This window comes from Varanus komodoensis, unplaced genomic scaffold (genome assembly GCF_004798865.1).
Source record: "Varanus komodoensis strain SLA01 unplaced genomic scaffold, ASM479886v1 scaffold6_2, whole genome shotgun sequence".
In the NCBI taxonomy this organism is placed as follows: domain Eukaryota; kingdom Metazoa; phylum Chordata; class Lepidosauria; order Squamata; family Varanidae; genus Varanus; species Varanus komodoensis.
Genome location: NW_025336346.1, coordinates 22,010,700 through 22,035,787, shown reverse-complemented (window position 1 = coordinate 22,035,787; position 25,088 = coordinate 22,010,700). Strand labels below are relative to the sequence as shown.

Sequence of the window (25,088 nt, the reverse complement as noted above, 5' to 3'; positions counted from 1 at the left end):
TACAAAAGTAATTTGCTAGCTTTTGTGAACGCTGCTCCTGAAATAACAGGGTTGGCATGCTTGCCCTGCAGTAAAAGCCAGTACATTATGAAATGCTTGTTGACTTAGTTTGGTGCAAAACATGTAGGCAAGGCTGTTCAAGGACTTCCTGGGAGACCAGGAAGAATTGTGTGATCCTAGACAACATGTTTAAGTTTTCAGGTGATGCTCTCTGAACTTCAAAAGTGCCAATTAATTTCTCCCCTTCCACACTCCAGTTCAAAAAGAACTTTGGGATTTGTTGCAAAAGCTTTTCAGTGCAGAAATGTAAGGTGCTGTCCATTTCCCTAATTTTGACTATGAATGTCCTTGTTTCTCCCCTAATAAAAAGAAAACTGGCTACTGACTTGATATGGCCTTTGGGTAAAACACAGAATCAACAACAGCACTTTCTCTTGGGTGGGACAGAAAAGGCCAGACTAGCAATGAAGACTTTGCCAATAGAAGGAGAACCTTCATTCTTCCCTGAAGTTTCTTCATCAATAGCCTCTTTCCACAATACGGTCTCCAAAATGAACACCTCTGTGGTGGGTTCAGGTTCTTAAAGATGGCAAAGATTAGGGTAGGAATATGCTCGTGTTCTAGACAGACACCTACAGTGGGAACTTCTTTGGTTTAGCTGGGCATCCCAGCTACTTTTGACACAGTTGACAGTGCCCATTTACTAGGACTGGGCCTGTGTAATAGCTTTGTGTATGGTTGGTGCTGGGGGACCATTGTTGCACTCCTGGCTTTTGGCAAATGTTGTCCCACAGTTCCATCTTGCCCCCCCCCTTCCTAAGGCCTACATGATCATTGCTATTTATAATAACCCACCACAAAGGTGTGCAAGGTCCCTAGCATGCAGGGGACTCTCAACTCTCGCTTTTCCATGTGATTCCCAAGAATCAAGGGAAGACTTCAACTAACATCTGGAGCAAGCTGGTTCTGGGCTAACAACCTGGTAATTAACCAAGACCTTTGCTCAATTTGAAGCTGGTCCTGGGAATAGTTAGCTATTCTGCCTTGACGCTAGAGTATCACTTCAAGGTATTTACTCATGGCTATTCTGCTGCCACAAGCACTTGTGCATAGCTTTGCCTGAGGGCACTCCTGGCTCAACCAGATTAAGCTACTGTCACACACACAGTAGCTGATCACATCCAGATTAGACTATTGCAATGCTCTCAACACAAAACTTCCTCTGAGAATGTTTGAACATGGTTATAACTGGTGTTGAATGTTGCTGCCAGGACACTGGAAATTCAGTCTCTGGCTCCATTATGTTTCCAGTGTTACAACACTTTGGGTCTTGGTCAGTTTTCAAGGCCTAGTCAAGTTGCTGGTTATCATCTGTACGAAGGGCACCTCACTTCCCTATGATATTGCCAGAGGCCACTCCCCTCCTCATCCTGCCTTTTGCTGGATGCATGGTGGACATCTTTCCCCTCACGAGACGTCTCCCTCCCTCCTTTCCGGTGGATTGTTCTTTTTATACCAGTTTCCCCTATCCGGAGGACCAGAAGCTGGCCAGCACATGCAGGGACGTCTACTGTGCTCATGGACTGCCCAGAGGCATCTAGTGGTCTATAGTGTGGACAGAATGCTGGCCCAGACAGCCCTGTGGTCTTATCCTGTGCACAAATACTTGGAAGAAAATGATGTTGAACTCTACAGACACTACCTTAAGGATGTTAGGATCAAGGCATTGCAAGCCGTGTGGCAAGCCTAAACTGAGTAATTGGCTGGGGCACAGGGGCTCACAGATCAGTTTTAAAAATGAGGGATGTTGCAGAAACCTTGCTCACTATATTATACAAGTTTAATAGAGCAGCACTCAATAGAAGAACACCTAAACTTTTACTCATTTAAATTAAATTAATCTGGTAAATCAACAGAAGCTAAAAATAACAACTCTTTGTCCATTTTATAAAGGAAATGGTTTTTTATTATTTTTTTGTCTGTTGTGATGATTACAAACTCATCTAAAAAAGCAAAAATGACTTTAAAATATCCATATACATTTTCTTTATCTAAAAAGCAAAAGAGATAAAACTGCAAAATACAAACATTTACTGTATACACAAAACCCCCCAAATTTTCAGGGATGAAGAACACGCCAAATCTTTACTCCTTTACAAATAATCCTGTCCAAAAAATAAGGATGACAAATTGCTTTAAAATGCCTTTTAAAAATTATTTTAAAAATTATTTTTAAAAGGAGGACGCTTCTGTGCCCCCTTAAATCCATGTGCCTACTCATTGCAAACAGTAGTCACAATAGTGAATGTAAATAATAATTTAAAAATGCTCACCATTTTCAGTAGAATAAAGAGGTCTTTTTTATAACCATAAAGCCCCTGGAATTGCATTCCTTTCAAAACTGCAACAGCACAATACAGCAACAACACAACAATGTTCTATTACGACAGTGAATGTATCAGAGCATCGCACTGCCTGCCCGGGGTGGGGGGCCAGGCTCGTGAGAGACCCCCCTGCTCGGTCTGCTTCCTACCACCTGTCTGTCCTTCGAAGAGACACACTCGCGCTGACAGGTAACGCTGCTGAAGTGTCAACTCCTCCAATGATTTCCTGCAGCTGATCATCAGTCGGTCTTTTGGGAGCTCATCAGGCAGACTGCTTTTCCAGAGAGAGCTTTTCAGCTAACCTGCCTGGCTCTCCAAAGAGGAGAGCCGATTTTTTCAGCATGTATGTACACCATTTTGCTTCCAGCACTTGTATCTGAGCTAGATATCCCTCTGCTCCCCACCTCCACCCCCAACCCCAGCAAAACTAGATTTAAGGCTCCAGGCCTAAATGTACTTACTAGAAAGTAAGTTACATTGAACTTGCAGTGTCCTGCTTGCAAGCAAACATGTTTAGGTTCAGGCTGCTGGGCTGAGTAGCTGGTGAAACTGAGACAAACCCTGACTAAGTAGGTAGAAATTAAGCATATTTTGACATGTGAAAAATGTAAACATGATTTTAGAAAAAGGAGACTGGGCTTTCCTTTTCTTTCCCCATATTTTATTCCATGAAGATTTCTTTCTCTTTTAAAAATGTAAATCCAAATTCATTAGACTAATTTTCAGACCTACTTCTATAGGTCTCAAGCAAATTGCCAGGATTATTACATTTCTATATTACATTTTCCCCCTCTTTTAAACCAAAGGGTATTTATGCTTAAGTTGTTATTTAAAGTGATTGGCCATGTTTTATTTCCTGTAAAGCCATGCATGTTGTATGTTGTGGGGGCAGGGTTCACCTTTTAATAATGTACAAATAAGTATTCTTATGGCTGCTTGGACTCCTGCAGCTTCAGTACCACTGGAGTCAATAACTGTCTTAAATCAGAGTACTTGCGCTGAACTGAATGGTAGATTGGACTCTCAGGAGTTTTGGATGAGAATGGAAGTTGTTCAACAGAGATGGTCGCATACACTAAATTCTGGTCAAAGATGGAATTATAAAGCCAGCACGTGCTGGTCGAAAATGACATACTTCCTGCCAAGTGATTAGTATCATGAGCATCTGCACTTGACTGAAGCAGACCAAGACTGCAGAAGGCATGTCCCGGTGACTTGCAAAAACCTCCCTGCTGCCAGTGTTCCTTAATGCTCCATGCAAGGCATCACCTTCTATCCATGGTCAAACTTTAGTAAGGCTCAAGGACTGGTGTTTGAACCAAATATTGGGCCCATTGTGTTGAGAGCGCTGAGGATCGACTGCATTTCAACCTTGATTTGGTTCCAAGCTGCCTCCTGTCTAAACATCTGAATTTTGGATTCTCATACAGGAAAGTTAGCCCAGTCCTTTTATGCTACTGTAGAATTCTTGGAAAATCAAGCAAGGCAAAAAAGTCCATCTTCCAAAGAGATAAAAAGCAAGTGTTTTCTTCTCCACCTTCTTCCACAGAGAAGAAAAAGTTAACTTAGTAATAGACAATACTAAATAGATGTAGTGCCTCAGTAGGGGCATGGCTGTCTTTCAAAGCATGCCTGATCTTCACAGCCCAGTTCCATCAGCCAACATGCTTTACCCAGTACAGCATGGGAGTCACGTCTGAGGTGCAGGAGGCCTTTAGCATTTAGCAGCCACGGGCTCAAAGAGGCCCTTGCAAGAAAGGATCTGTTAACCAAGGGCTTTCAGCTCAACTCCTTCCAACAGAAGCAAGCTGCAAAAAGTGTACACCTTCCCAGTACTGACTGATGGACAGAACTGGAGAGTAAGAAATATTACGCAGACCTATGTCTTTGTACCCCGCTGAATGCGATGGCACTTAAAATACTTTTATGCCAAACAGGGCTCCGGGATTCCTCCCACAGGTCTGCAGAACCTGCTTCTCCTCTAGCTACTCAGCTCCACCAGGTCTACCTCAACAGCTGTGCAGCTGTTGCCGCCCAAGCAACAAGCAGCCCAGCTGCTCAGCTGGGACTCACTGATGCACTAACTCCCATTTTGTCGTGTGGACTGATGAGGACTGGATTTGACACTTCAGAAAAGCTGATTAAGAGAAGGACACAAACTTCCAGCTAACTCTGGAAACAGTTCTGGTCAGAATCAGACAAGCAGAGGCTGCCTTCAGAGTACAGAAACGTGTGTGTTCAACTGACTTTAACCGGACTGGTCTTTTCATAACTTTTCTGGGCATCATCAAAATTCAGAACACATCTTAGAAAGCACGCCACTGTTCAGAACTGACAAACCATTGAAGTCACATTTCATTTTTCCCACCACCCCATTTTTGAAATGCAGTTATTTCTCTGAACAAACATTTAGGCTAGTCCATGCTCCCTCACCCCACATCTCCCCATATCCAAGCCAGTTCACCAACAGTTAGTCACAATACTGAATATTTAACTTTTGTTACAAATGACAGATAAAATAGGCCACAAAATTCTACAAAGTAAATTGGAAAAAATCAGTCTCTTTGCAATAATAAGTAGAAAATACAAACAGCTGTTTACAACATACCCCAGCCCACCCCCACCCGCCCCACCCCCTGCCCTTTCATTTGGCAGAATCTACTGTTGACATTCATATTTACCACATTCCATGTTCAAATATTGTGTGAAGTGAAAAATGTGCTCCTTGCAACAGAAAACCCAGGGAAGATGTATGGGGCCTCGTTCTGTTAAATGACAACAGGCCCCTCTCTTTTCAGTTAAACGAACCAGCCAGAGTACTTTTTAAGGCAGGGTGGGCAACTTGTGACCCTCCAGGGATTTTGTCCTTCAACCCCATCTGCTCTAGCCAGCAGCCAGTGGTGAGGCATGATGGGAGTTGTGGTCTTCTAGAAGGTTTAGCCTACAAGTTATCCAGCCCCCGTTTTAAAATAATTGTGTACATGCCTTTAAAAAAACAAAAATCTTCCACTTCAGCACAGAGGTAACCAAATCAAACAGCACAGCTTAACCTCAAAATGGGCAACCATTTTTCCTCAGCTGGACTGATCCTCTGTGCCCCACAGCTGGTATCTGTTTCTGGCTCAGCAGCTGTTCTGCCTTAAAAGTCCTGAACTCATTTCTTCCACAAAATATTGCACCATCTGTAGCACAACATGCACCAGGAGAATTAATGGTTATGACTGCTCTCTCACCTATCATCTCCTCACTGCCTTTCAGTAACGTGAGTCTGCCGCCCTGCGCTTTGTGGCATTAAAACTGGAATCTTGCTCTGGGTTACAGTAGAGTTTAGGCTAGAGAGTCTGGCAAAGCGCACACAGTGTAAGGAGAACAGCAGGGTCCCCTCAGACTTCTTACTGTTTCAATCTTCTCATTAGCCATTATGCAGCAAGGAGATAACCATTTCTAAAAGGGCAGGATCTGACGATGCCACCCTCTTGTCACTGTATAGTCTGCATCCTCTCACAGTGGGATAATAACTGGCAGACGGAAGCATCCAGACTTCAGCCACCCAGGTTGACAGCAGGCTCCTTTCCCTTACAGAAATAAGTCACACACTCTACCTACAACAAAACATGAGCTATACAAGACACTCGGAATAGCTGTGCTTTGGTCCTTTTTATTTAAAGTTGTTCTTTCCATTATATATAAAAACTGAATTGCCTTAGCAAGCTTGTGCATAACCAATATGCGATGGCCACTGAAAGTGTAGGCTGCACATAGTTTCTTAAGTTTTTCTTGTTTTAAAAAGATGCATTTAGGAATGTTTTTAAATACTGGCTAGGTTCCAGTTTAAGCTACAGTATCTGTCACTGACAGACTAAACTGGCTATACTCACATAGGTAAAGGCTTTGCTGCTGTGTCTGGCTTATACTCCTACCTAAAGTTTTACTGCAATAATAAATTAAAAGGGGCATTCAAAAAGAGCAATGCCCATATAACAGAGACTAAAGGCTTTATCCAGCATTGAATATGCAGGATAATAAAAACAGGGCTTTGTCAAACTTGAGGTCAGTTTTCTAGAAGCAAATCCTTCTACAGTATCTGAAGAAAGTGGGAAAGTTCTTAATATTTAATTTGCTGATGAAAATCTTGTGCAGGTGTTTCATGCCTCATCGAAAGAAAGAAGGCAGGCTTTGGTAGCTGACTTCATCTCCTTGTGCTTTCTCCTTTCTGAATGATAACTGTGTTGATTCTGTCTGTGAATATTAGGCTCTACAGCTACATACTGTCTTTCTTTCATTCTTCGCTGAGAGTCTTCTCAGTGTCTCTGGCAGTAGCTTGACGAGCGCTTCTAGCGGCCCTCTTTGATTCTGAGCTGAGCGCAATGCAACTGACCTGACTTTGGCGATATAAGCCCAACACTCCTTTTTGTGTCCTGATAACGATACATTTTGGCAGACTTTAGAATTGCACAGCACTTTTGCAGCATGACCGTAATACACGCTTTTTGACATCAGCTTAATGCTCTAAGAGAAACCTAGTCAAAAAGCACTTCATATACAGGGAACAGGCCGCTCCCCTCCCTGCATCGTGCTGCTCAGCCATTTTGCCTGATCTGGCGAGTCACTCGTGTCTTAGCATCATGTCAGAAGGGCTTGGGCCCCTACTTGGTTCTGGAGAAACCCTTCCATGGCATCAACAGTAGATCAACGCAACAGTACCCATGACTTTCCCTGAAGTCTACACAGAAGCTCCTCCCATGTGGCCTTATGAGGCCAGGCGTCTGCTGCGACCTCTGGGGGAGGAAGCAGTCCCTCCCTGCCCCAGGAGGCACTTTCAGGCAGAGCGTCTCGTAAGCCAGCACCACCCCGCGTCTTCCTTGCAGCATGCTCAGGCCGGAAGGTGCCCAGAGATGGCTGCTGCCTGGGTTGCTCCCTCGATTCCACACTGCTCCCAGTTCCTGCCCCATATTGCAGCGATTCCAATTAAACGTACACACACATTCTTGCATGGACCACAGCCCACATCACAGCCGTTTTGCTTCTCCCCACTTCAACCAGAGCAAGTTTCTTAAAAACAACATACACATTATACAAAAGCCATTTTCTCCAGTGAGAGGCTTGCATTTTGCAACTGTTTGTTTTACCCTGTTCCCAACCACACCAGCACCTAAAGAAATCTGAGGCTTGTATATGCATATATTTAGATAAGTGTGTTTCGGTGCAATCCTATATATATATTTACTCAGAAGCAGCTTCCACTGGAGCAGCGGGGCGTCCTTCCGAGTAAGTGTGCATAAGATTGCAGCCTGTGTGTATTGCTGGCAAGAAAATCAACACAAAGTGGCAAGGTGGTGTTACGGATAGGAGTTAATTGGATATGTTGTGTGTGGGGGAAGTCGTAAATTCCTGCAGTGTGCCTAGTCTGATATGAAAGCTCTGCCTCGAAAGAGAGCAAGAGGCAACCGCTGTGATTTACCTTACAAAATATTAAAAAATAAAAACCAAACACACAAAAAATAACTTTCTCTGTGAGAAATAAAAATAAATCCTAGTGCAAATATAAAGCTCTGTAAACCTGGTCCTATGAGAGATTCTATGGTTAGTAAACAGCAGTTTCAAAGCAGGCATCTTCCTCTCACAGAGAGAGCTCACATCATTGTCTCCACGATGATATGAGTTGGCTTGATCAGTTCCCCGTTGGCCATCCCGGGGGGGCAGAATGGGGCGGCGCTCTCCGTCTCTTTGTTCCACTGGGTCATCTCGCGGGGGGCAGCCACGGCCTTCACTCGCTGGGGAGACAAAGCCACACGCTGTGCTCAGAGGCAGCTTGGGTGCAACTGGGTTATGCTTGCCCCCCACTCCCATGCAAACCATCCCAGGCTTGAGACGGACGTCGATGGGGTTCCCAGCTGACGGGGCTGAGGGGTGAAAAAGGCCACTTCCATGCAAGGCACCTTTAGGGGAAGGTTCCAGGATGATGCAGCCTGTGCTGGAAAGCCGGTCTATCAGTCTGGGTGGTAGAGCAGCCGGGGCCGTGTCTGCAGCCCCTAGTCCAGCCTCACCAGCCAATGGCCTCCCTCAGCACATCAGATGGCAGGGAGCAACCAACAGGCTTCCTTGCAGGATATTCCTAGCCTGGCAGCAGCCAGCCAGACATGCACACAGCTACAGGTGGCTGTTCAGCTGTGCTTGCTTTACTTACCTACCACCCTTTTCCACAACGTGGTTTTCTTTCACCAGTTCCCTAGTAAATGCATTTAACATCAGGGCAGCAGAAACAAACTAAACTTTAATCCCGTTGCCAGGATTTAAGTGCATGTCAAATGAGAAACTACATCTGCCCTGACAAGGTTGCTTTTATCAGAATTGGCAAACTCTCTTGTTTGCTTTAACGTATCAGGCCCACAAAAGCAGCTGTAAAGCATAGAGTGTGTGTGTGTGGGGGGGGGGGGGAATGTTAATTGTGCAGTTTGCAGCCGAAGTGATACATATCACTGCTTAAAGGGATCTTGATCTCCCAAGACCATTAAGGCCACGGTTCAAAATCACCGAGCTACACCACTTAAAAGAGTGCAACCGAATCTGGGAAAACTGTACGAAGTTCAGTTCACTGTTTCTCAGAAAGGCTGCTGCAGAGCTAGAAATGGTGCTGAAACCAACATGATCAAAGGCTTACAGCAACTCCCCTATGAGGAATAGTCACATGGTCTGGGGCTATTTTGCTTAGAAAAAAAGTTGAGTAAAACGGAACATGATAGAGGCAGATATAATCATGCATGATGTGAAAAAAAATAAATTTCCCCCCTTTCCTAATAGAACCCATGATGATTCTGAAACTCCAAATCATCCAAAGAAGATAAACTGGCGAGGGGAGTGGATTCAGGCCAGATAAATGGAAGTCTTTCTTCACACAGTGCATAATTAAACTACGGAGTTCACTTCCTCAGGGTGTGGGGATGGTTACCAGCATTGGATGGCTCTGAAAGGGGATTAGACGAATTCACAGAGGAGAGAGGAGGCCATCCTGGCTACTAGTCCAGCTAACTATGTGCTACCTCCGGCAAGAGAGGCAACTTTTCTCCCAATACCCACTGCTGAGGCCCAACATCCAGGTGCTCCCTGTGGGAAATGGGATACTAGACGGGGCAGGCCTGTGGCCTGATCCAGTAGGGGACATCACATCACAAAACTACTGGCTTGTTCATCTGGTCAGCTGAGGCAGGATCTCTCTCCAGGGACTGCTCCAGCCACTGCCTGGTTCCGGCCTGGACACGCAGGGCCACACATGGCCCTCAGAGCTACAGGAGGGCTGGGCCAGAGGGCTGCCTTCATTACTGGGAGGGAGGGCAATGTGTAAAGGACTGGGAGACAACAAAGCAGAAGAGAAGGTTAAGGCAAGGAAGGGTGCAACCTCTGCCAGTGTGGACCAAGAGAGTCCTCCTACTCCCAGCATTCAGCAGTCAGCCATGCAGACTGGGGAAACTTGCAGCTGTGGGGCTTCTCCCCATCTAACATGCCTAGGGTTGCATCCTAAGAAGTTTTCCTTGACTCAGGGGTGTTGGTAAGCCTTCCACCAGGTGGCTCTCTAAGTCAGCACTGCAGCGACTCCTCTCAGGTCCTTCCACACCGTACATGATACAGGGCACTCGAGGAAGGGAAGGGGCAGGCTTAGGGTTATGCCACATGGGGACTGGCATCTATTTATTCATTAATTCTTCCAGTTTATGAGACACCCGATAGTAGAAGCTTTGGGGGCAATGTTCATAATAAAGCAAAAGCAAAACTGGTGATTAAACCACACAGGAAATCACATTTAAAGGTTCTGTTTTTAAAAGCAGCGACAAAAAATTTAAATAAGGTAAATAATTCAGCAGCAGAAAACACAAATATGATTTTAAAATGCAGCATTAGACTTAGTAAAATGTTTGGTGTAAGTAGCAGTTAAAATAATTTTAGAAGATCTGGGTGAATTAAAAGGCCTTTGCCTGGTAGAGAAAGGCAACGAAGTAGGGAGCGGCTGCACCATTGGGGGGCCACAGCTGAAAAGGCCCACCTGCAAGGAGCTAGGCAGGGGAACTCTGTGCCTGGTATCTTCACTGTACTGGTGGATACGGAAATCCTGAAATCCAGTGACTGAAACCATGCTGAACAGGATTTCAGTACAGCAATTAAGACTAAGGACCCCTTCAGATGCAAGTATTTGTACCTAAGTGGAGAGACTCTAGTTCAATAAAATATATGCCAGTAAAGGGTAGAAGTATCGAACATTCACCTTTTGCTCTTTTAGAAATGCATGCAAGTGAGAGCCCAAGATTCTGGCCTACTTATTGTTCCTTGGCATTTCAGTGCCACGATAATAAATGCTTGCACATTTTCTCTGTATTGCACGCCTGCATTTTGTCCCAGGAGATCGTGGTGCACCAGAAGCCACATGAAGAAACAAGCAGGCACGGGGCAGGCAGACCGTGCCAGCTTGGCTGTAACTCAGAGCATCAGTTAAGGGCAGATCTGTTTTAATTCTTTTTTTATTCTATCTGCTGCTATTAATTTTACCTGCAGGTCATCAATCTTGCTTATATTGCTTAATTGTTTTTGTTTATTTAAATATGATTATTGTATTGTCATTATATGCTTTTACATTTGCAAACCACCCAGAGAGCCCAGTGGGCTGTGGGGTGGGACAGAAATGCAATAAATCAACAAACACTGTCCATGACATCCTGTTTTAGGGCATTGTGAATTCTCTGGGACACAGTGCTTGTGAAATAATCTTTTCCAGATGTATTTACTGTATGTGTGCAGTGAAACAGCCTTCAGGAAATCATGGAAGTGAAGGCCAGCAGAAAAGCCGAGCAGCGATCATTTTTACACATTCCCAGGCTTACCTCAATGAGAGAGCCGTCTGACTGTATGATGCGGATGACCATTACCAAAGGGATGCAAATCATAGAAGAGAGGGCAAGAATCCAGCCCAGGCCAATTGCCCATTCAGGGTATATGTACACCTTGTTGTAGGTCAGTGGTTTATACTTGACCAGAGAAAAGATAAAGCACCCCTGTGTGGGAAAAGGGAAAGGAACAAAGCAAGCTTCAGTTCAAGCTGGAAGGATCACTTTTTCCTATCAACAGTGTTTACTGCATGGATTCATAATATCAGCATGTGGTTTACCGAAACAAAAAAAAATGAAGTTGACAAGAGATAATGTCCTTAAAAGTTGAATTTTTGGTGTGTCTTGCACCCTTCACATCCCTATATCTGCACAGAGGCCGGCTTCCTCACTTTCTCTCCCTCTATGTGTCCAACAGGCTATGGACTAAGATGAAACTGAATGTTTAAGGTTTGGAGCCACGGAATGAATGTTTTCTCCACCTCCAAACATAGAAGCCCTTTCTGGATGAGCAAGCACATCTCATTCTTTAATTCTGGTTCTGTACATTGCCCTTCCCTTTTGTCTATTCCTTGAGTCACACTGTTAGAGACGAATGTGTGCATACTTGCACAATGCAGGAGAGCTTTCCTATTATGCTAACCTATAGCATAGGTCATGCTGAGAATTGTGCTTGTCAGAAGCTTTAAACCAGCAGGAGACTACTCCAATTTTGTTCTCCTGGTTTAAAAAAAAGTGTTGCGTCACACGATAGCCAGTGGAAAACAGTGATGATGTGCAAGAAGGTGTGAAAAGCTAACTTGTGGTGCTTCGGTGCTGTGAGTTGCATGCCATGCCACACAATCCTATGCATGTTCAATCAGGAGGTGAGTCCTACTGTGTTCAGTGGGGCTTTACTTCTTCTTTTGCAGTTTAAGCTGATGAAAAACATTGGCCCTGTTTAACAACTCAGGCCCATCACATCCTGTTACCATTAACCATACTTGCTTATGGCCTTCCACTGATACAGTACAGAAAGTGAAAACATGTTTATAGAATACAGATATATCCTGCCTTTTGTTTCAAATAGCCTCAAGGAAGCTTGCAATAATTAAAAAAAAACACACACAGTAAAACACTATGCTAAAGGACAGCTGTAAACAATACAGCTCACAGAAAAGACAACAAAACCAAGCACTGTTTATATGGTCTCAACTACCACTTAAAGTACGCAAGATTCTGGGGTGCTAGGAAAGTCACATGGGAATGCTCACAACAGCAAGTACCCAGCTGAATTCTCATTGGCCAGCCCTACTTGAGCCTGTGTACCGTACTTGTTGACCAACTCTCTTTCCGCAAGGTCTACCAGGAAGGCAGAGCCGATATGCGTGCTGTGGTAGGCTGTGTGGTTTCCACTGGCGAACACAAGTAGAACTACCACCCCAGAATCCCAGGACTCTGGAAAGGGGCTACATGATGCCATTCACGGTATTTCTGATGGAAAGTAATCTGTTTCCTGCAAGGTTTCGTTACTCTCCTGCATGAAAACAAGCTGCATGGGGACCTACAGAGCACAGCTGCCTCCGGCTTCCTCTGTCCAGAAAGGCAGGCTCTTGGGAAAAGGGAAGATGGGGTGACTGCTTTGCCAGCACACCTGTGACTCCTGGCAAAAGCTCATTCCCTTTTGGGGTATCAAGGTATTTGTGCACCCCTTTTAAAAACAAAACACGTTTTACTTGGTTCTAAAAGATAACAAATACCAGGCAAGAATGTCTGAGCATGGGGTTTTGTAAGCTGGACACCAACACAGAAAGGTTCCTTCACTTCAGGAAACAGGATGACCCAGGTCTCTGGAGACCATCTGATCTGGTAGGTAGGAGCAAAGGTGATCTTTTAGATACTCATCTCCATTTAGGGCTCTAAAAGACCATATTGATTTAGATTTGGAGACAAACTGGAAGCCACTGACAATCTTGCAATTCTGGACTGTGTTCACATATTCCAAACACGCATATTTAATCCTGTTGGTCAATTCATGCACCCTTTTTTGGAGAAAAGGGAAAACCACAATGCTAAGGCCAGGAATATGTTGAGCTCTGCATTAGCCAAAGCTTTCAATACCCACCACACAGAGAATCGGTGTGATTAGAATCCAGCTCCATTTCATCCAGGGTCCAGGCCGGTAACCAATCATATCTTCAATGGCATCGTAAAAATTGTCAGCGCCTAGAATTCAAGCACAGGGGAAGGAAATGTTATCAGTCCACAAGTAATGCAAAATGCATTTAGGGAAGAAGGTGAAAAACATCCTGATAATTCATGCCTTTCATCTCTTTGCACTTGGTTCTATGCTACTCTTTTCCCAATCTGCTTTAGGTAATTTTTATAGAGGCTTCTTCTATGACTATATGGTGCAGCTCATCAGAACTGGCTACGTGGTGCAATCAGTGATGACTAACAAAGCTTCCTGAAACTCTGATCCAGCTGTAACTGCATCAGAATGGGCACAGACAACATTAGCCTCAGATCACATACAGAAGTGCACTGCAAGCTATCTATCTCCAGGTTGACACTGCTCTACATTGATTTCACTGCTACGGAACGGCATGGCAAAGAGCTATGCTGGCTTAGTGGCTGACGCTGTGGGGTTGCATTCACTTCCTCTGACTTGCATGTCCTTTTCAAAGCCCCCCTGAAAAAGTGCTGGAAGAGAGGGTGCAGTTTTAGGCACCCACTAACTTGTTCCAAAAACTTAATGGCCTCTGCTTTAGCTGAGCTTGCCCCAAAATTACTTCTTTCAAGTGCAAACTTTACTCTGTATTTAAAACTATGATTGAAGCTGACCTTTGCAGGAAAATCAGTAGCAGTAACTTTGCTATCTGCCAGTTATGGTCTACAGAAACAAATGGAAAGCTACGCATCTCACTGGGTCGTGTGGCAAAGACAGCTTGTGGCTGCATTAAGGTGTGGCTTCCAACATTCTCGCTGTGCCACATGAATGAGAAAAGGTTCCTATTTCCAAGGAGCATTCACTTATGTGTGCTTCTGACTTGTTTGCTCAGGGACTGTGTGCCCTTGGGCTGTCACGTCATGTTTGACATCCAGTTAGCTCAGGGTTTCACTGCACTTAGATGCAAATATTGGAACGTTAGGTAGAGGAGTCGAGGTCTTGTCAGCTCTTCATCCAGAAAGCACATGGCCTCTGGTAGGTTACAGCCTTAAACCGTGAGGACCAGGCAACACTCAGACTAGAGTTTTCACAGCAGCCACCCGTCAGTGGGATCTATGCACACACAGTTGCTCTTTATTTTACAGATTTACCTCCTGCTTTTAACAAAGTGGCTTGCAAAATATCTAAAAAGGGAAGTAGAGAATGTTCACAGTCAAGTTCCTGGCTGGGACTGAGGGAAGCCAAGTAAAGAAAGCACTCTGCGACTTTGTCTCTTGCTTTAACCCTCTCCTCTCCTCTCCTCTCCTCTCCTCTCCTCTCCTCTCCTCTCCTAACAGACTGGTGCCCAGGGACCTCCTCCTCTTGCTCAGCCTGGCAGTTTTGGTCATTTCAGTAGGGAAGGTAGCAGCCCAGAGCATTACAATGTACTCACCATAAACCCAGGCTACAGCAATGCATTCAAAGAATGCAACCCACAAAAGGCATACACCACTAGCTGCATAGTAGTCAAAGAGTTGAAACACATACATGCCACCCTGAGAGAGAAAAAGACAAAGAGAAAAGAAAAATGAGTACTATTTTAAATAATCTCTGTAAGAATTCTGTGGATCCTGAAAAAGTTTAATCATGCCATAAGCTTTCATGGATGCTGCGCGCTTCCTCAGGTGCATCATTACATGAGTGCTATTAATGCATCAGCACAAAAGAAAGTGTGAAAAGCAAGCTGACCTTCATCACTATCCTTCTCAGCTATGACTCACTCTGCAGAAAATTACCCGTCGGCAAATAGAAGTGCCAATCAACTCTGGGAATTTTTAAGAACAGTGTTGTTCTCTTTAGAACCTGCTTTCTTCTTTACAGGAAGCATTTTCAAAAAGGTGATGATTGATCAGAATTAAGCTACTTAGTTTAATCTACTTGAACACTAAAGTATTTGCTTCCTAAAGGATATTTTAGGATGGAAATGTATAGAAACATGTTGGTCCTAAAACAGAAATTGCTATAATGTGACCAATATAAGTAATTTAAAGCTCCCAAGGAACTTATGTTTGGGCTGGTGTATCTCTCTCTCTTAGCACGACTTTTCTTTCATCTTGTGCATAATATGGATCTTCTAGAAAATTCTGCTATCAAACTCTCAATGCCATGGGATAAATTGCAATCTGGACACAATGTTCCCTCCTGCTTTACATCTGACCAACTTTGCCTCATGTATATCTGCAGCATAATAGAATACCATGTCCTTCACACCTGAGCACATAAACCTTCAGGACAGAGAGTTGTGCGGTGCTGGATAAAAAGGGCACACCACACTCAGAGATGAAACTGACACAGCCCTCCACTGATACCCTGTGTTAAACTCAAAGGAACAAGAGATTTGTACATAGCAGTTCTCCAGCTAGTTGTCTATTTAGCCCAGTATGTTGCAGCTGGCAGGGACTCTTCAGCCTCTCAGAGAGAGGTGGGTGGGTGGGTGGATGGATGGATGGATGGATACACACACACACACGCGCGCGCACATATTTATATATAGTGCTTTTTTTGTAAAAAAAAAAAAAAAAAGGTGCCGGAACTCATGTCTCGGGGTCACACTTTTACACACTGGTCACTGCTGGCAGTAAGCACTCAGCACGCGACCACACGACTGATCCCAAGTCGAGCAGCGTCCCAAGCCGAGCAGTGCCCTCACAATCAGCGCCGACACACAAGCAGCCCGCAGGCACTATGTTAATGATTTCTGCCGCCGATCTGCTACGTCCAATAGGGCGATTCACAATCACTTGGAAAAATCCGTCAAAAAAAGGTGCCAGAACGCCGTTCCGGTGCGTTGTATGACAAAAAAAGCCATATATATATATGTGTGTGTGGAGGGGGAGAGGCCTTCATCCTGATCTTTTCAATTGGAAATCTCAAGAAGTGGAGCTGGGACCTTCTTCATGCCATGCATCTGCTCCACCCCTAAGTTAGGATCTTTTCTTCTCATTGTAACTTGACCTTGTGCCAAACCTCAAAGCAAAGTAAATCTGACAGTTCGTACTTACTTCAGTCACCATAGTTAGTCCTAGAAGATAGCTGAGGAAACATATTATAGCGATGAAGATTTCCCGTCGGTAACCCTTCCTTAGGAAGGATGGGTACAGATCAACTAAAGATGTGATCTGTCCTTCAACTTCAACAAACTGGAGAGGAAGGAAGAAGGAAAAAAAGTCACTAAGAAGAGGAAAAGAAAAATGTCACTGAGCTAACACCATGTACAGGTATGTGTTTCATTCTTTTAAAAGGCACGCTACTTTAAGAAACAATGCCAACACTTTCAACAGAGGGGTCTAACCTATTCACTTACAGAACCTTTTCACTAGGCAAGGCTACGATACATGGTAGATGCTCAGTTTGGGTCTTGTTCTCAAAATGTTTCCAGATCCTTCCGCTCCCCACCTCCATTTTAAAAAATAAACTAACCCTATGCTTAGATATCAAAGCAAAGGGATATCAAAGGCACATGGATATCAAAGGAAAAGGAAATTGGGAATATAAAATAGAAAGTAGTGGCATGATGCATGCGTTTCATGAAATAGACAGTCAAAATTAAAAGAAAACAATCCACTTCTTTAAAGGAAAAATGCAGTTCATAGGTACTTTAAAAGCTAAGGGCTTGATAATTTCTTCCTGCTGGCAAAACATCTGCCTACGGAGATAGCTATGTGAGCTTCTTACTGTGCTTTTTCTACTCCTTTCTCTTTAGCATATGCCAGGGCAGCCCAGGAATGGAAGCTCTATACACGCCACCCTTATTCCCATACAATCCTGCTATTGGTAATATAGCTCAAACTACACCAAGCTACAACAGAAGGATATTCATAGGGGTACAGAAAATGCACATGTGACTCTTTTGTAAGATGCTATTTTCATAGCAAACTAGCAAAAATGGGATAAAGAAACACTGAGACACTTTATTAATCCTGTCCTGGCATTCCTGTAATGGACAACCTAAAATAACCTAAATACCAAGGAGAACAACCCCTGAGAATGGATCACCTTATTAGGAAAGTAAAAATCTTCATGAAAGAAAAAACAAAGGAAGCCTAGAAACAAGCCACCTCTGTGATTCTCTTTTTCTTTTCTAATTTGCTAATTATGATGATTATTTGGCTATACTTGAGCTACTGCAGTGAGATGCAGGTGGATCTGCTTTTGAGAGAAGTCTAGAAAACTCAATTCAGAACACAGAAACAATATTGCCAACTGGGAATGGGTGGCAAGAGCCATGCTGGTGCTTTGCCTGCTCCCACTTTGATTCTGGACCCCTTCCAAGTGCTGTATTTAATTCCTCAATCCTTCATGGCTTGGGATCCTTAAATCTCCTTGCCTGACCCCTTCCCCAGGTGCCCCCGAAAGGTGTTTTCAGCTGTGACATCATGGTTAGGGAATGCCCACTCTAGAGAGGCTCCCCTGGCCCCTACCTTGATATCATTTGGTTGCCAGTTGAAAACCTTTCGATTTCCCCAGGCCTTTTTATCCATTCCCATTCAGTTTTGATTTATAAATATACCTGTTTTATTATTATAATTAACAGGGCTGGCCCTCCAATGAAGCCAGGTAAAACCCCAAACTCAGGAGGCCCAGTGGGTAGAGCAATGAATTCTGACTCTCCCCCTTGGCTACTGCCTCCAGCTGCTGCAAGGGAGATTCCTGCCAGCCGTTCTCCCACCGCTGCATTGGCCACAGCAAGAGAGCAGCCACTGGGGCTCCTCCAGCGCAGCTGTCAGCTGAGGAATGGGCTCTGCAAAGCCGAAAAGCCTGGGTCTGAGGGTCTTTACTAGGTAAGCAATTGCCATGCATACCCATCACTTGATGACTACAGTGCTGAGCGATGACTTGCCAGCAAGTATAAAAGAACCATTTAAAATCAAGCACAGCAAAAAAAAATCACATTCCCTTAAAATAACGTTGCACAACCCTAGTCCAGGGGCCAGTCTGGCTCGCATGGAATTCTAGTAAGACTTCCAGGGCTTCCCACATGGCCACCCCACTTTCCCTGGCCCTACTCCCTTTCCTCCAGTGATGGATTACTGGATAGTTTCCTGTGTTGTGCTGTTTTTCCCTCATTCTAAAATAGTGAAAGCCGCTCCTAAGGTTTAGCTGATCACATGCAGTAAGAGCTTTACATTAAACTATGCTAATATAATTTCATCCTGTCCCCTTTCCGTTCAGCCCACCTGCCAGTGAACACTGCCCAACGCTCCATGTTTCATACGAACACCGTATTCGGCACTTTTGCTGAAAGAAGCCCAGTGCCGCTGACTTAAATCGGTCTTTTGCGAAGAAGTCAGTACCTGCCTTCTAATGCAACATGTAAGTATGTGTGAAATGCTTCTCTATCTTAGCAAAAGTCCATGGCCTATGACCACTCCTATAATCTCCACGCAGCATGTCTAGCCATACTTGCTAGGAATTATGGGAGTTCTAGTCCAAGATATGTGGAGGGTCCTGTGTTTGGGAAGACCTATGTATTCACCGATCTGTTCATAAAAAATGGAAAGGAACTTTTTACGCATGTTAAACAGCATATTTACTTCCATTAATGAGCAGTGGCTAGACTAGTACCTAGGTCTGTATGACTAACCTCTAAGTTACTTTATTTAAAATCCTCGCTCAACTGAGAGCCTTCAATAAACACTTGTGCTTGTTTTCTTTTTCTGTTGCAATGTAACTATAGTCCAGCTTGCTTCTAAGCTGCTCAAGCATTCCAAAATCCTGCTTGACAGAGCTCCAAACGAAAACAAAACATTAAGTGCTCCAATTAGTTTTAATTATTTGACACAGTGAGAAATGACTTAAAATTACCAGGCAACCTTCAATTTACATAAGTACTTGGTTGCAGGACCACAGCTTTGAGCATGTTTTAACATTCAATTTGGAAGTGATTAAAAGTCACTCACTGGAGTTCAAAGATTAAGCACTAAAGAGCCATTTAGAACAAATGGAATGCTTTGCCAGTTTAAGAGATCAAGTGAGTAACAACCAGAGGGAAAATTCCACTAATCTCTGCTCATATGAGAGGTTTTGAATTGAGTAAACTGTTTGCCCCTGTCAAGTAGATTTATTTAACATCAAAACTATTTTCCCAAGGAAAAAAAATAGAAACTTGTTAGTTTAAAAAGTTAAATCACCTCAAAAAAGGGCCCCTCGGTTGTGCAACTAGCAATTATCTAGAAATTATTAGCAGATTTCTTCCAGTCACACAAAGAGGTCTTGCAGAGATGGGAAAGAAGCAAACCCACCATTTTCCTTGGGAACAACTATGTGTACCGCACAATCGGTCCAATTATGCAACAAGCAACACAGAATTTGGATTCAGAAAGAATGGCATTGTTTTGAAAGGTGCTGAACTCTAAAAGAAAACCTTCTAAAATGAAAAGGCGATACATGTGAGGGTGCTCAGTTCCTTAGAAGCCAACATCAAAGGGTGGCTTCATTTTTTCCTTAATTAGGCACAAAACGTTATCCCCAATATTAGTCTAACTTATTTCCTATTCAGTCAAATTGGGCTGAGTAAATAGGATTCGCATTGCATAAAACCCAAGCCGCTACGTAACCCAGTTAGCTGCAATACAGTGCATTTGGAGCATGTTAACGTATGTCAAAACCGACTGATTGAATAAAGCACCATTTAATTTCAAAGGACTAAATAAGCAAAGAGCAACTTCAGGTTAACAGGCCCCAGATGGGCTCTTGCCATTTTTCCCCACCATCACCACCCTACTTAATTTTGCCCTCATTTTATCTATGTGCCACGCCTGGCAAATATAGAGCTTAAACAGAAGAGAGGTAGGAAATGGGCAGTGGGGTTTGCCAAGCACGAGAAACAAACAGGACGGTCTCCCTCTCTTCTGCCTGAACCAGTAAGTTCTACCTTTGGTCATCTGAGACATGACCTCAACTAACTGGTTGTTTGCTGTGGGCAAGGAGAACATGTGTGTGTGTTTAATGTACATGTCCACAGAGCAATCCAAAAGACCCTCATCTAAGTCCATTTCTGAATCTTAGCAGGTCAGACCTGGACATCACCTGCATGGAAGATTGTCTGCTCTTTTTAGAAGAAATATGGGATATGGCAACTTTAAAATATGTCTGTATGTGTGGGAACAATAGTGAACCCTGGGCTTAACAGTGGCCTGCCAGGCTTCCCCAACTGGGCCAGCCAAGGCCCAGACAAAGCCCTCCTTCCTCTCTGAAGCCCAATCCCTTGAGAAAAGGAGAGGATGGAAGCCCGCTCTCTCAGGAACTTCCGTGTGAATGGAAACTGCATGCAGCTTTGGCCACATCTGCCACTGGAAAGCTGTCCCTGGAACCTTAGCCCCATGGAAACATGGCCCATAAGGGGGAAATCTTCTGTATCTCTGACGCAAGGGACACATAGGGGAAAAAAAGAACACATAAATGTGTTTTGAATGTGTCGCCAACTAAACTTGGCAATACAGCTTCATATTCTAACCAATTCCTTCACCTCCAGTTGTGAAAACACCGTTCCGATAAGCTCTTGAGATCCTTGCTGTTTTGGTGCTGGCATCCATTTTTTGCTGCTCTTATTTGTAAGCAGATTTGCGGACAAGATGCCAAATATATTGTACCCTTTAAATAAAAGGTATTTAAGCCATGCAACCTACATAGGAACTCTATGCCAGGAAATACGCAAAGAACAACATCTGGACACCTTTTCTGGTTATTCGTTCCCTGCTAGAGAGATCGAGGGAAAAGCACAAGGTTGCTTTTTCCTGCAATCTTTAGGACAGCTTTGCATCAGAGCAGAAAATTCAACAAACTCTAGTTCTGCTGTAGGTTTTCTACTGCACACTATGACACCATGCTCTCACCAGAATTACTCACCTGGCTGTCCAGGCCAAGCAACAGAAGCATAATAAAAAAAAGAATAGCCCAAAAAGTTGGGAGTGGCATCATGGACACAGCTTTTGGATAGGCAATAAAGGCCAGGCCTGGACCTAGAGGAAGAAAGGGAGAGAGAAAGGAAGGGGGGAAAGGGAGAAGATGTAGTAAATAAGCAGCTCTTTTTTAATGCAAGACCCCCCTCCCCACTACCAATGCCTGGTTCCATTCAGATAAACCCAAACCCAACTGAAGATTCCACAACGGAATTCACTCGGATCCTTTATCTGACAAAGAAGCATGCATAGCTACAATAGAGCTCCAGTGAAAACATCCAAGCATAATTGCTTATCCATTGTCAACCTCACCATCTGTCTCAGGCATGCCAACCACAGGTCCAGGTCTAAACATATCAATCACAAAGAAAGGGAAGAGGGGCTACTGAGCTTCTGGACTAAGTGCAATATAACTATAGTGTAACCAATTTCTATGGTTTTTAAGGAGAGAGAGAGAGAAAAGCAGTGCTTCACTTTCTCTCTTGAATTCTGAAACTTTCAGCCCGTTCTTGGGCAGACACAATCAACACAGGAGCTTCTAGAGCAGTCTTCCCTCAACTGGTACTCTCCAGACATTTTAGACTTCAGCTCCCAGCAGCCCCAACCAGCATGACCAATGGCTGGGAATCCTAGGACCTGTGGCCCAAAACCTTTGGAGGGTACCAGGCTGGCTTTGGTCTTCTATTCAGCAAGCCAAATGCAGAGCTGGTGTAGGCCACCATTATTCCAGCAAGGCCAACAAAATAGTCTCTACATGCAGCAACAAAGGTAGTGGCTTAATCATTCCCACTGGAATAACTGATGACCTGAATGATTGGCCAACAGTTCTCTCCTCTGGTAGGACCGGTAGCCACATTATGCTAAATGTGGCATACTCCAGTGTGGCCTTAACAAACCCATTTGCAGCTTGCGCAGTCACTAGACAGCCTTCACTTATGATACAAAGCAACAGCCATGAATTCTGAAAATCGGTTGACCAAAACAAGACTATTGTCCCTCCAACCAGAATTATCCATAGCCAAGGCAGTCACAGATTGTCCCATATCTTCTCTCTGGGTGAGCCACTAGAATTCAAAACCAAGCTCACCTCTATGGCACACAACATTCATGCACTGCAATGAGATAATTCTTATTTAATATTGGTGCCGCTTATTCAGGCAAAGGAAGAGTTGTAAAGTTGTTAAGGAGCTGAAAGATGCTATTATTTATTTTTAGATGTTTTGAGCATAACAGAGAAATGTTGCGTCAACAGTTTCATGCAAGCTTTAAAGAAAAGTACATTGAAGTGCTGGAATGTTCCAGAGTCGCTTTGGTAGGTTCCCCCCCCCCCCCCACCTATTGCAAAGTACAGCAAGAGCATTCTCTCCAAGGATAAACACTTGGGTTACTCACTGCAAATGCTTTTGCTGCTGTCCATGTTCCATTTCATTTAACAAAATGGGAAGGAGGCAGAAAGGTACAACAAAGATAAAAAGAAGTAAATACCCCAATCCTAAAAGTTAGCTGTATGTGTCCCATTGAAATTAATGGGGCTTCTGCTAGCTATGATTAACCAGGCCCATAGATTTCAAAGGAAATTAAGTCCAACTAACTTTCCCTGGATTGTAGCCGTTTGTAGACAATGCTCACTATAAGCATCTCTGGTCTGATGTGGAACCACATGGGCCTATAGATCTCATGCACATTATGCACTTCTCTGATCCAACAGCAGGGTCTGCATGCACAGAAGCTTTTTTAAAAAGCGAAAATCCCACCAGTTAGCCCTTCAGGAAAGAAAGGAGAGAACTGAATCCAGTCCAAAACAATTCCCCCTTTATGCCAAGGAATTTTACTCTAAATATTTTAGCTTTTCAAAAAGACTCAACTTGCAACACCAGATGGTTTTGTGCATACACTGATGGATCAGAGTCATAAGGTATTAATGTTCTGGGTTCATCCCTCAAGTTATGCAGTTTCTGCCAAGCTCTCTCACAAGGCCCAAGGAACTCAGTCTCAACAAGTACCTTATTATCTATTTGTTTATTCATGTATAGATTAGTCTGAATAGATTTCATACACTGAAATCTTATATGCATATACTGAAACAGGTTTGACTCCTGAGTTAATGTAATTCAAATCAAGCTTTGATACCTTTCATGATAATTGCCCTCAGAGGGTAATAAGACATGAATAAGGCATGCAAAATTTAGATCTAATTGCTACTATTTCACACCAGACACGCAGCAAAATCCTATGCATCCCCATTTAGGCAGAAGTAAGACTTACTGGGTTGGATATAAATGTAGTCATGCTTAGAGTAAACCCATTAAAATCAATGGGACTTGAGTAGGTTATGAGAAACCTGTCCCACTGTGTTCAGTATTGCTTACTCCCAAGTAAGTGTGCATAGGATGCAGCCTTAACAATGCTCAAGCTGACTGAAATCAATAGAGCTAAGCAAGCCTAACTGTTTTGGATTCTGGCCAAAATAATTTGGATTCCAAACATACAGGTTTATGTGCCAGGAAGTTAAGATATGTTAATTGCCATTCCCAGCAACCTCATTTTTCTTCCTCTGCCTGGAGAAACATTGTATTTTTAAAGGAATTGAGAGAAAATGCAAACCTCCAGTGGCATTGCTCCCTATCATTAAAATGGCACCACAGGAAGAAAAACCTGTTGACAATATGGCACTGAAATCAGGGAGCACGTTTCCCCGCTGCCCCAGAGCCCACTTGGGTAGCCTCTGTGTGCAGTGCTGGGTGCGCACCGTCAGGGTAGGCACATCCTTTTAACAGCTTCACTCCTGATGCTGAGGTACATATTGGGCCTTGGGTTAGACTTCCCAAGTGGGCAGCCACATGGAAAATGAGATGTCTACCTTGGGCAATCACGGTTATGGCCAACAGAAATGTCTGGGATTCCACGGGACACTATTTACAAGCCACTGTAATCAGTTGGAGACAATGCTGCCAAACAGTCTTAGTGCTACAGTTTTCAGTCGGCTGATACAGGCTGCAATATGCAAGGATCTGGTCTAGCATGCCTGAGCCTAACACCCTGAAGTTCCTTCATTTGTTCAGGTGCCACAAGGACGGTCCAAATAACTTGCATGCTTTCTTCAAAAGCAATGGAGTTAGGGATATACTATCCTTTCAGTACACATGCAGTTCTTTTCCAAGCACAATACTACAAAAATTATCCCTAGGCATATAGGGCAAAATCCACACTTGTTTCCCGCACACAGCTGTGCAAGTATGGAATTTGGGCCACTGATCTGAGGAACTGTCCATGAACTAGGGGCACTGGAAGGCTGAGAGAGGAGCCTCCAGCTCTCTCTCCCACCGGTTGCCAAGCATCCTTGTTACAGATAGCATTGGCTTCATCAGTGCCCATTCTTCTCTAAAATACACACACTGCAATAACAAAAGCAGACATTTTCTAGCACAGCTATCATCTCTTGAGCGAATATGGTGGGTCTATTTTTCCAGAAACCATGACTGTTTGGAAATTGATTGAAGGACAGGGAAAGTAACCACTTGGAGGCGAGTGGGGCCGGAAGGATTTCCATCTTTACAAATTACATGTACTCTTAACTCAGTTTTGAGTGCTGTTTTTGTTTAACAAATCCATTTTATATTTCAGCTTTTTGAAAGTATGTCTTTTGAACTGTCACGCTCGTTGAAATCACTAGACTTAATTTGTTCCCTGAAATACTGTATTTTTCTTTTTTAATTTCCAAAATCTCTCTCCTCTTTGGGCT

The 25,088-nt window shown here is 43.7% G+C and overlaps 1 protein-coding gene across 5 annotated transcripts in view; it reads right to left on the bottom strand.

Moving 5' to 3' along the window:
• Window positions 1–1,948: 1,948 nt before the first annotated feature.
• Window positions 1,949–25,088, bottom strand: part of SLC6A6 (solute carrier family 6 member 6) — a 65,018-nt gene continuing 41,878 nt past the window's right edge. For 4 of the 5 annotated variants that reach the window (XM_044451557.1, XM_044451556.1, XM_044451558.1 and 1 more), the window contains 6 exons: window positions 21,294–21,406; window positions 16,448–16,585; window positions 14,839–14,941; window positions 13,362–13,462; window positions 11,255–11,425; window positions 1,949–8,158 (listed from right to left, as the gene is read on the bottom strand). In XM_044451557.1, coding sequence (XP_044307492.1) covers window positions 8,018–8,158; window positions 11,255–11,425; window positions 13,362–13,462; window positions 14,839–14,941; window positions 16,448–16,585; window positions 21,294–21,406 — 767 coding nt within the window. In that variant the 3' untranslated portion in view covers window positions 1,949–8,017. The remainder of the gene's footprint in view (window positions 8,159–11,254; window positions 11,426–13,361; window positions 13,463–14,838; window positions 14,942–16,447; window positions 16,586–21,293; window positions 21,407–25,088) is intronic. The other variant, XM_044451560.1, reaches the window with a different exon arrangement.